Here is an 11,818-nt window from a genome sequence, read left to right as displayed (position 1 = left end):
CTCACCTTGGTGTAACACTGCCCTCTCTTTTTTTACATCCTCCCTTTAATAAAGTATTTCTTACCCTTCCCTAGGGAGGGCTGGTGATGGTCACAATTATGCAATGAAATAAATAAATTTATTTAATTGCAATAACAAAATATGCATTGCTGTTAAAAGATTGCACTTCTTGTAGTGTTAACCTTCGACAGAATGTGCAGACAAGAGAAAAAAAAAAAGAAAAAAAAAGTAAAAAAAAAAAAAAAAAAAAAAAATAAAAAAAAAAAAATAAAAATAAAATGTTTGATGCTGGCATTAGGGGAAGAATGTTTGTATGGATTAGAGTTCCTTAATGGTAGAACAATACAGGTAAGAGTAGAAAATCAACTTTCAAAAATCGTTAGTTTTTTGAATGGTACGCCTCAAGGATCTGTAATTAGCCCTGTTTTATTTAATGTAATGATAAATGGTATTTTTCAGGGTGTTAATCCAGGTTTTGGAAAGTCCCTGTTTGCAGATGATGGCGCTATATGGCATAGGGGTAAAAATTTAGAACACTTAATCAAGCAAACTCAGGTAGCCCTGGATCAAGTAGTACACTGGGCAAAAATGTGGGGTTTTAGGATTTCAGCATCTAAAAGTAAGTACATGATATTTGGCCTGAAAAAGAAAATTCCACAAATGACTTTGTATTTATATGGAAACCAGTTAGAAAAGGTAAGTGTTTAAATTTCTCGGAATGTGGATGGATGAGAGGCTAACATGGAATACGCATATTGAAAAGACTGTTGGTAAGTGTGAAAAAGTTGTTAATGTACTTCGTAATTTGGCTGGCAGTGACTGGGGAGCAGATAGGTCAACTCTGATTATGATTTATAGAGCAATGATAAGATCTGCATTGGACTATGGTTGTTTTGTATTTGGGGCTGCGGCAAAAACTGTGTTACAAAAGCTGGACAGAGTTCAAGCAAAAGCCTTAAGAGTGTGCAGTGGAGCTTTTAGAACCACGCCCATACCTGCACTGTTGGTTGAAATGGGGGAAACATCTTTAAAAATTAGAAGGCAGAAGCTGGGGCTCCAGTACTGGACCAGACTAGCAGGACTACAGCATAAATCTGCGGCCAACTGCCTCTTGGAGGATTGTTGGGAGTTTGCAAAAAGGGAGGGAAAAGCGCATCCCATCTCATTCAGGTATTGTGGGGAATGAAGCTGCTGATAGGCTAGCAAAGAAGGCTCTTCTCGAGACGGAAATTGAATATGTGGTCCGATTGGGGAAGGCTGAGTGTGTCAGTGTTTTCAAAGCTACTGTGTATCAGCAATGGCAAAGGGAGTGGGAGAATGAGTCTAGAGGGAGGCATTATTTTAAGTGTCAACCTTGTGTGCAGGGCACTAGACTCCTGTGGGCAACTTGCCGATCAAATCAAGTTAAGATAACCAGATTAAGACTGGGGCATTGTGGACTAGCTGCATATTTAAATCGAATAGGCAAACATCCAGATGGATTATGTTAGTGTGGTCAACTTGAGACTATTTCCCACGTTCTATTGGCCTGTGGATGTTATTCTGTTGAAAGGGGAACGTTATTTAAAGAACTTTCAACTCTTGGGCTGACAGTGTTTTCAATAAAGTCTATATTTGCATCAAGAACAGAGTCGATTTTAATAGATAAGGCAGTCGTGAGGTATCTTCAATCTTCCAACCTCTATTTGATAATCTAAAATGGAGTGACTCTAAGTGAACAGAAGAGGGCAGCATTACGCTTCTTTTAGTGTACAGCCTGCCGGAAACCATTAGAAGAAGAAGAAGAAGAAGAAGAAGAAGTAGGTCATGATAAGGAGTGTTTACTGCTGGTTCACCTGTGTTGGTGCATTCACGGTCCTCTGTCACGCACCTAGAGGACCAGCCTGTCTGCTGTTAAGTCACAGTTAAGGTCAGACTTCACTTCACTATCATTAACGACTCTTTATTCAGACTTATAGCAGCGACACTGAGCTAACGATGCTAAGTAGCTCGTTAGCATCCTGCATAATTAGCCATGGTTTTATCGCATCTCTAACCTCCATACTTGTTCATTGCTGTGTTGCTGTATGTTTTATGGTCTGTCAGACTCTTTCGAGGCACGTAAATGTGGGCACTTTAGTCAGAACGCGAAGCTTTTGACCTTGTTTTAGCTAGCTAACATGCTATGCTGAATACCGACATGTTGCTAGCGTTAGCTGCTCGCTGAGAAACTGAAGCTAATTTTAAAACATCCTTTAAATTGAGAATAGTTTTACAATTAGGATTACGATTAGTCGTCTATTTTTGCTCTTTAAACTGCATGCATTTTAAAAACTGCAGTAATTGACATGTATTTTATTTACTTAAAATTCAAAATAATCGGGAAAAAAAAATTCAGAAAACATTTTTAGTTTTCTTTTTTTAACATATGTTTTATTTGCTAAATAAAAACCAACCCACTCTTTCGGACATCTACAAATAATAAAGCTTGGCACACATAGGTTATTAATACTAACTTTGTGTTGTTTAATCTACAAACATGCAAGCTCCTCCCCTCTGCCCCGCCCCTCTCAAAACCAAAGCTAGCCTGCAGGCTAACACAAGGAAAGTTGTTGCCAGTGGTCTTGAAACATGGCAGGAGAAACGCAGCAAAAACACTTGGTAAACAAGTGGCAAGTCAGATTCTCTGATATGGAACACTTTGGGTTTGATGATGAAGACCTAGGTTAAAGACCATCACGTGCAACAAGTGTTTAGTTTTGTGCAAAAGTGAACATACTTGAAGGATTTTATTCATGTTTAAAGAATATGTTTTATTTTTTTTGTACAAAAATAAATAACTTTTTGGTTGACAAATGATTGTTTGAATTATTGTGATTTCAATTCTGACTAAAATAATCGTGATTAGTGATAGTTTCTATAATCGAACAGCCCTAAAGCTCAACTTCTTTACTTCTCGTATCATCACTCTTTTTCACAGTGACTCCTACATTGTTTTAAACAACACTATAATGTATTATCCTGTATTGTTTTTTAATCACAGCTGCACTGATGCTGTGGGCTCAGTAAATCTCTCTTTTGCTGAATCTCATCGCCGTGATGTCCAGACGAAGCCGCAACAGTCGTGCGTGGCGTTACGTTTGGGGTGGGATTCGTCGAGATGCCGATGCCCGAGCCCTTGCGTTGGCCTCTGAGAGCGAAGGCTGTGGCTATGAACGCCTCGAGGTACGACTACAATATCTAAACAGATATCTGAAGTCTGTGGAAATGTGATGTTAGCATGGTGTGTGAGCACATTTACTAGGGAAGTTAATCTTCCACCATTTTAGTGTCACTTTTTTTTACTGTTACATTATTCGCTCACACAAACTATTTACCTTTGCTTATATACTAACATTAAATTGAATGTGTTCATACTTAGTTCAGTGATTCAGACTCTGAGGCGGACTTCTCTACCGTGGTGGTGCCTCCAGTTCCCAGTGCCGTGCCCGTCACTGGAGAGTCCTACTGTGACTGTGATTCACAGACTGGGAGCAACTTCAACCATCGACTCAGAGCCTTTTATCAAATCAACGATTGTCACTGTGGAGAAGACGATCAAGGTATCGGTGAACTAAAGCAAGTTTTTGGACGAAATAAAACAGATTACTTGATTACAACATAGTATTCCAGGGTTCTCGCTAGTAGGGCTGCCAAATTTGGTCGTATAGTTGACTAATTGGTCAATGGCGTCGTGGTCGACCAAGATTTTTATTGGTTGACCAGCAATGGTATCAGTTTTAATACCGTGAAAAATGCACTTATATAGGTGATCAAGATTCAATATCAAATATGATTTGTTTAATGCCTAAACATGATTATATGTTCAGCAACAGCTGTGTGAGTGCGTGCTGCAAAAAACAAGTGTTGAGCCTCAGCTGTCAGTGCGCAGTGCTCTGTCCTCAGAGCAAAGAGGGAACAAATTAAGACAGGCTCGAAACAAGCATCCACTGTTAAATCAGTCCTTTTTCTATGGATTATTCTTATATTTGATAGATGGATTATGTAAATAGATCCACTGCTGTCTCTGGTGCCACGGGGAGCATTGTGCACCTGAGTTTGTTGTGCGTTTGTTTCCCCGTGCGCTGATCTGATGTTGACATCGTTTATTAATAAAAGCAGGCTTACCACTAAAACTAATGTAAATATGTCATTTGTATGAGGAAAATATAGGTTTTAATTGTGGGTTTCAGGTCTGGCTCTGATGTAAATACCTAATGTCTGTCGGACCTGTAGGTTTCACTTGTGCTTTGTCGGGTTCTGGTCAAAGCTTGAATAAGGTTCGTATCATAAATGGTCTGTGTTTAAAAGAAAACCGGCACCACAAAATATTTGTCTCTTTTTCTTTCTGCTCGTCCTCCTCAGCACTATTTTTTTTTTTTTCATTCTCCGTTCGACTAATCGCTACGTGTACCATAGTCTTGGTCGTCCAACCATTTCCTTGGATGACTACAGCTCTAGTCGTAATCGTTGTTTAACACATGGACACAAAAGGGACTTCCGGGCATTCACGTGTTGTTTTAATTCTCTTTTTAATCTGAATAACCCAGAAACCCATACATCAGCCGCACCATCTATTTAATGCAGGCAATTTGCTTTCTATTTCGATTAATGAATATGAGTACAGCATGACATTAATCACTCTAAAAATAATCTTACAATTTATTGAATAGTTTGATAATGTTGAACTGGTCTTTTGTGGTTTCAGATTTTGATTGGGTTTGGGACGATTGCAGCCGATCAACAGCAACATTACTGAGCTGCGACAATCGCAAAGTGAGCTTCCACTCAGAGTGCAGCCGTGGCACGGCGGCCATACGTGGCTCTAAGGAGCTGGCTGAGGGCCAGCACTTCTGGGAGATCAAGATGACGTCTCCGGTGTATGGAACAGACATGGTAAACTTCTCTTGGCTGAACGAAGCCCTCAGTGCACGTTGGAGCCTTTCCTGTTGTGTTAACGTTTGATGTGTTGGTGTCGTCCACACAGATGGTTGGTATCGGAACATGTGACGTCAACCTGGACAAATACAGACATTCGTTCTGTAGCCTGCTGGGGAAAGATGCAGACAGCTGGGGTCTCTCATATACCGGTAAGATATGGAGGAAGATTCAGCTGCATGACAATGTGGCTGTGGGTATATTAATCACAGCTGTGTTAATTTTTATTTTAATTAGGTTTGTTGCATCATAAAGGCGACAAGACAAACTTCTCCTGTCGTTTTGGTCAAGGCTCCATCATTGGAGTTCACCTGGACACGTGGCACGGCACGCTGACTTTCTTTAAGAACAGGAAGTGTATAGGTTAGTATGAAAACCTCCATCATCTGAGCGCAGGAAAATTAGATTGTTGAGTTTGTTTTCAAAAAGAGAATTCTTGAATGGATTTTTTTTAAACATCTTTTAAAATCCAGTTTAACCCTAAGATAATGCAAACCCTGGACCAAACTAATACATTTTATCACAGCGGGGGCCACAAAACTGTCTGTCTGATCTGAGGCCATTTTATCAACGTTCATGTCAGCATTTAGAATAATAACCATTTTAAACATGAATATGACAATGACTGGATTTTCACCGCATATTTAATAAAATGGGCATCAAGGTTTGCATGAATATTATGATGGAAATAAAAATAGAAGTACTTTGAAATCTTCTACAGGACCATAATATAACTAAAATAGGGCATAAAATTAATTAGAATCGATTTAGAGTAATTTTAAAGATTTTTATCAAAACAGCAGTTATGGCCATGACAGTGGCACCACATGATATTTTGACAATTTGAATAACAGAATAAATTACAGATGTAATTTAGTAATTCTCTCTTTTTTTTTTTTTTGAAATGAGCACATGTATACTAAGTTACTACATATTTGGTATCTTTTTATGCATTTAAACCTCTTTAAAAAAAAAAAAAAAAAAAAAAATTGCAGTTGGACAGAATAATTGACCCTAATTCAGTTAATAACAAAGGGGTTTGTGTATTTTTGTGGTAATTTTGTAATTTCTTCCTTTTATTTCATATTTATTTTTGACAAGCCTGGTTTTTGTTTTTTGTTTTTTTTTCTGGAGTCATTTTTGTGTATTTTAGAATTGTTTTGTTGGTTATTTTTGTGTTTTTGGAGTCATGTTTGTATATTTTTGTTTTCATTTTTTGTACATTTTACTGTCGTGTATGTTTTTGTAATTTTTTATATTTTACCGTAATGTATGTTTTTGGAGGCATTTTGTGAGTTTTTGTTGTCATTGTTGTGTGTTTCTGTTAATATATCTTACTTGCATTTTGTGTCGTTTGGGAGTCATTTTGTGTTTTTAAATTGGGGGCCGCACAGAATCAAGCCGTGGGCCTATTTTTTTATTTATTATAATTTACCGTAACATTGCACAATCACGACAGCAGAACCAACTACAAAACAGTGACTTGGTTGCAGCGGGACTTTCAACATGTGGAAATGTAAAAATGACAAAAATTGCCTATACAAGGAAGATTTTTCTTGATGGTTTTTAGTTATTTTGATTATTTTAGTTTTATTTGTGTATTTTGCTGTCATTTTTTGTGTGTTTACCTTGGGGGGCTGCCAGTTGCAGTCTGTACTAGACACTGGACCCTATGTAATTGATGTGGCGTTTCTTTCCCCCAATTGCGTTTACTGTAAAGTTGGTGTTAAATTTAATTTCAAATGACAGTAAAAAGTCTTGAATTTAAACTGACTGAAGCTGTAGGAACGCTGTTAGCGGAAGCTTTTCTGAATCAGATGAAACTGTTGTTGATCCAGGTGTTGCTGCCACAGAGCTGGGTAACAGGAGGTTTTATCCCATGGCGTGTTCCACAGCCGCAAAGAGCAGTATGAAGGTGATCCGGTCCTGCTCCGCCTCCACCTCCCTACTCTACCTGTGCTGTGCCCGTCTACGCCAGCTGCTCCCAGACTGCATGGACACCCTGGATGTGCTGCCCCTGCCCCCGGGCCTGAGGCAGCTGCTGAACAATAAACTGGGCTGGGTGCTCAGTCTGAATTGTAGCGCAGCAGTGGAACACCCAGACACCTTCCCTGGTCTGTCAGCCCCGCCTCGGGCTGGACCCTCGTCCTCAGAGAGCGACTCTGAGGGCTGCAGGTCCAAACCCAAGGCCTGTCAGAGGAAGAGGTGTCGCTGGACGTGACTCAGCAGCTCAGCTCACACTTGCTGTTGAACACGTCGTACATGCAGCTTCTTTCTGTCTCAGCGTAGAAAGGACAACAGTCGGATCAGGAGCAGAGAACAGTAGTTAGTTCAAAACTGACTGCTTTCTTTTTGCCTGTGCTTTCTTTTTTTTACTGTGATCTACTTTCATGCCATTTAGGAACCTTTGTTACCTATCAGCATATAAAGTAATAGATATGACAGATATTTTCATTGTTATTAGTAGTAGTCATTTGTAGCTGTGTTTCCATTACTCTTGGAAATGCGCAAAATCTAAATAGCGCAATAAAAACTGGTGATGGCAACACCTGAATTTTATTTTTTTAAAAAACACTCAAATATTGCAATTTTTTTTTTGGTGTTTTGATATTGAAATGTATCGCAATGGAAGCATTTTTTCCTCAATTACACGTCTCAGAATGTGACATACCTGGTCACATGACCACTTCTCAGAGAAAACATGGCGCGGTATGAGTAAACAGAAGAGGAGACCGGGACATTTCTTAGTGTTATACTTACTTACTGCCACATTAGATGTTTAACAACAAAGGAATACAGAGTATCATCAGGAGATTTTATGCATTCATCTTCCTGCAGTGAACACAGGACTTATGAGGCTCCTGCCCAAAACAACCTTCGAATGGAAATGCGTTCAAAGCTCAATTATACTTTATCAACATTTAGAAAGATCGGTTTTATTTAACGAAAATCTGTAATGGAAATCCAGCTATTGATGGACTGTATTAAGGTATGCAGGCATGGTGATGTATGGGGAGTGTTCTTCATTTTTAGTGAGGAAAAACTGTCAAACTCATGACTCAAGATTTTTTACACATTTAACACTGAACTGTGTGGAAAAAACGTAGTGTTGATCAGTAGTTTCATCCACAAACTGTCAATCAGTGTGATTTCAAAGTTATTCTCCTTTCACTGCTTTAAGGTAAAAAAAAAAAAGAAAATATCACTGCTTTATTGCACCAACGGTTAAAAGTATAAAAAGAAGGCATAAGTGAAATCCCTTCAAATTAAAAGCACCCTTTGAAAACGACTAGGAAACACATTATGGTTTATGAGCTGCTGTAGAGTGCAACACTGGAGAAGCTCAAAGTCAAGTTTTTATAGAGAATAAAACCATAAGATTTAAAGTCTAAAGACTAACCTTCATTTCTCTGAGTTTATGATCACAGTCTGTGGCTGCTTCCTGTCAGGTGACTAAATTAAGGATGCAGAACACTAACGTTTGTCCTCTGAAAACACTTGTTTATAATATAGGAAATAATACGATTTCCCCCCAAATAAAATGAGTTACTATGGCCGTGTGTTAATAAAAAGCCATAGACCCGATTTTCCACAACTATTGGGACCAAAATGAAACCTTAGAAGTACACAAGAACTTTAGGTTTTTCAGGAAAAACTGCCTAATCATTCAACAGGAAATGCTTAATTAGCAGATAACCTCCTGTGGTGTTAACTGAAATAGAAAATGTAGGTTGTAGCACTGACATCACATGTACTACAACATCAAAAGGCATTTTACAAATTAACTTTTACTTTTTTTAACATTTGAAAATTATGATAAATGTATATTAACAACATTAGTAAAAAATAATCAAATGTCATGTTTAAAAGGCAAAGATTTGAATTTCATTTAAATATCTCCAAGGACCAAGTGAGGGAGAAACCATAGACTACACACTGATTATGATCTGTCTGAATATCACTGATATCTAATAATGAGCAGCGGTGTCACGGACTGAGTTTACCTCCGTACTGAGATTGTAACCTAACTCTAACCCTTACCTAATCTAATAAATAAATAAAACACGTGTCTGTTCACTTTGAAAACAAAAATAAACAAAACTGACTATATATATATATATATATTAACAAAAATGTATTTTCAAGTAGCTCATAATCGATCTCAGTACGAGGTGAACTCAGTTCGTGACACCGGCTCTGATGTGAAAGTTTAGCCCTAACAACGTGATTTTATCTGTTACATCTAACTCCTCTTAACAGTTTTTTTTTTTTTTTTTTTTACTTATATGCTAATGCAATGACCTTACTCGTTTTGTTTTCAATTATTGATTTGATCTAATATTCATTGGTTGTAGAAATGTAGAAGAGGATTAGGGCAACTGGGGGAAAACAGTGCCTGTCTTATTTTATTTATTTTTAAAAAATTGTTCTACAATTGTGATTTTTTTTACTACTGGATCTGTATTTTTTATTTAATTTTTTCAGTGTTCCTAATCTTCTTCCATACTGAAACAAATTCTCGATGCATTTCTTTAAAAAAGTTTCCTGTCTAAATGTGTATAACCGTTGCGTTTTGTCTTTATTGTGTTTTGATATAAGTGATACTGGAACACACTGTGTAAAGAGTGGTGCAGACTAGTGGTGTGCTACAAACATGTTAGCATGTAACATTGAGAGGGGAAAACATATGGACCAGATACGTGAGCATTTACATTATAGACTAAAAAGTTCATGATCACAAAACATGTTCACACTAGGGCTGGGCAATATGGACCAATATTCAATATAAATCTTGATATTTTTAACTCAAAGTCTGCCCAGAAAGACAATTCATTGTTAAATTTACTGATGCAAAATGCCACACAGGCACTTTAGTGTTTTTCTTCTCTAAGGGACAGCATGTGTGAGTGAGTTGTGTAGTGTGACTTGTTTAGGGGAAGGTCTGTGTTGGAACGCACTCAATAGTCCATCTAACTGTTACTTTCATGCTGTTCTGAGATGTAGAGAAAGCAGTGAGTCCTAAAATGACTGTTGTAATACAAAACAAGCTATAAAATATATAGTAATTTTCTATATCGCCAAAGTAGAAATCACGATATATTGCCCAGGCCTAGTTCGCACTTAAGATTTCCAAGATTTTGAGTACTATGCAACTCAAACTGTGAACAAGGAGGCACACAAGGACCATAATAGTCTTATATAGTGTTATTCCTGCTCATCTGAACCATTGATTACAAACCACTCAATGGTTTTGGACCAATCACAGGAAGTTTTGACAATTCGAGAGGTTGGTTTGTTTTTTCTCTTCTCAATATGGAGCTTGGTTCATGCAGAAGTCTTAACTCGTAAATTGTGGCGAATGGATTTTGTGTGTGTGTGTTTTTTTTGTTTGTTTTACAATAATATTTGGTTTCCTGTGACTCGCATCTTTTCTCTACTGGGCTGAAAATATTCCCGCTCTCAATAAATAAAACTAGTAGTGGTTAGTGTGTCTGCCTCACAGCCAGAAGGTCCTGGGTTCAAGGCCTGGGCTGGACTTTTGGGTTTCTTTTTGCATGTTCTCTTTGTGCGTGTTTGGGTTTCCTCTGAGTACTCCGGCTTCCTCCCACAACCCAAAACCATGACTATTAGGTTGATTAGAGTAAATGCTAGTGTGTGAGTGGTTGTTTGTCTGTGTTTATATTGTCCGGCAATGGACTGGCGCCCTGTCCAGGGTGTACCCCCACCTAGCGCCCAATGACAGCTGGAGATGGGCACCAGCAGACCTGAAAAAGTAGCAAGTGGGTCAGAACATGGATGGATGGATGTTTGCACATCAAAGCACTTTTTCTTACTGTTGTACCGTGAATAAAATGAAAACTATCTTGTCTGTAATGTTATGTATAACATAAAGGCCTTCTTTTGCTTTTTCTCTGTACATTATCTGCATGGTTTTCAAATGTAAACTAAATAAAAAAATCACGCACAACGAAAGTGTTTTCTTTGCGATACAAGGATGTTTGAGTTCTGCTAAGCAGTTTTTCTGGGTTTGAATGTCCTCCAATTAACATGTGTACTTGAAATCACATGAGTCAAACTCAAGGCCTGGGAGACACATTCGGCCCTTCAGAGCATCCAATTCGACCCTCAGGAGAAAGTGACCATTGTGTAAATTACCAAATAATTCATTTTTTCAAATGATTCCACAAAATCTCCCCAAATTAAATAAAAATTGGTGAATAAATAAACAAATTAAAAAAAATAATTTAAGTATCCGTCACTTATTGCTTAGATATTGTTGATGCCTTCATTTCTGTACGTCTAATTTATAATTGGAAGTGTAAACATGGGCACATTAATGTTGAAATTGTTTGTTCTTCCACCTAAAATCTGTGGCCTATTGTGATGGAACTGGTCCATATTTGGGCCTTCAACTAAAATGAGTTTGACACGCTACTCTAAATAGAGTGTGACCTTCATTGAATGTGTACATGAGTGTATCAGTGCATCAGAAGCTGGGGGTGACCTGCTCACTGTCTAATAAGTTGATGGTATAAAAAAAATAAAGAATACATTATGTGCGCTATGACCTATCATAGTACCTCTTATGCTTTCTAACACTTAATTAAATGTGTGTTCAGAATTTAATTCAGTGCAATGAGTTGTATCACTCCATCTTTTATCCATTATTATCATTATCATTATTATTGTATTTGGTAATTGAAAATTGCTGTTAATGCAGCACTAATGGCATGTACAGTGTGTCATCTCATAGGGATAATGTCAAGGATGTGCAGTCAACCTTTTTTCTCCACGAATATTTATCGTACAAGTTTGATGCTTACATTTCTGAAAGACTCATAGGTAGGGGTCAAAGTTCATG

The 11,818-nt window shown here is 37.8% G+C and overlaps 1 protein-coding gene across 1 annotated transcript; it reads left to right on the top strand.

Moving 5' to 3' along the window:
* Positions 1-1,761: 1,761 nt before the first annotated feature.
* On the top strand, positions 1,762-9,524 carry spsb3a (splA/ryanodine receptor domain and SOCS box containing 3a). The gene is made up of 7 exons (XM_028456195.1): positions 1,762-1,909; positions 3,023-3,204; positions 3,401-3,581; positions 4,727-4,914; positions 5,006-5,108; positions 5,194-5,319; positions 6,795-9,524. Exons 2-7 carry the CDS (start codon positions 3,079-3,081, stop codon positions 7,175-7,177), a joined length of 1,107 nt encoding a protein of 368 aa, XP_028311996.1. The 5' UTR covers positions 1,762-1,909; positions 3,023-3,078; the 3' UTR covers positions 7,178-9,524.
* Positions 9,525-11,818: the final 2,294 nt, after the last annotated feature.

This window comes from Gouania willdenowi, chromosome 8 (assembly GCF_900634775.1).
Source record: "Gouania willdenowi chromosome 8, fGouWil2.1, whole genome shotgun sequence".
NCBI classification, from domain to species: Eukaryota; Metazoa; Chordata; class Actinopteri; order Blenniiformes; family Gobiesocidae; genus Gouania; species Gouania willdenowi.
This window is presented reverse-complemented; position numbering and strand designations above follow the sequence as displayed.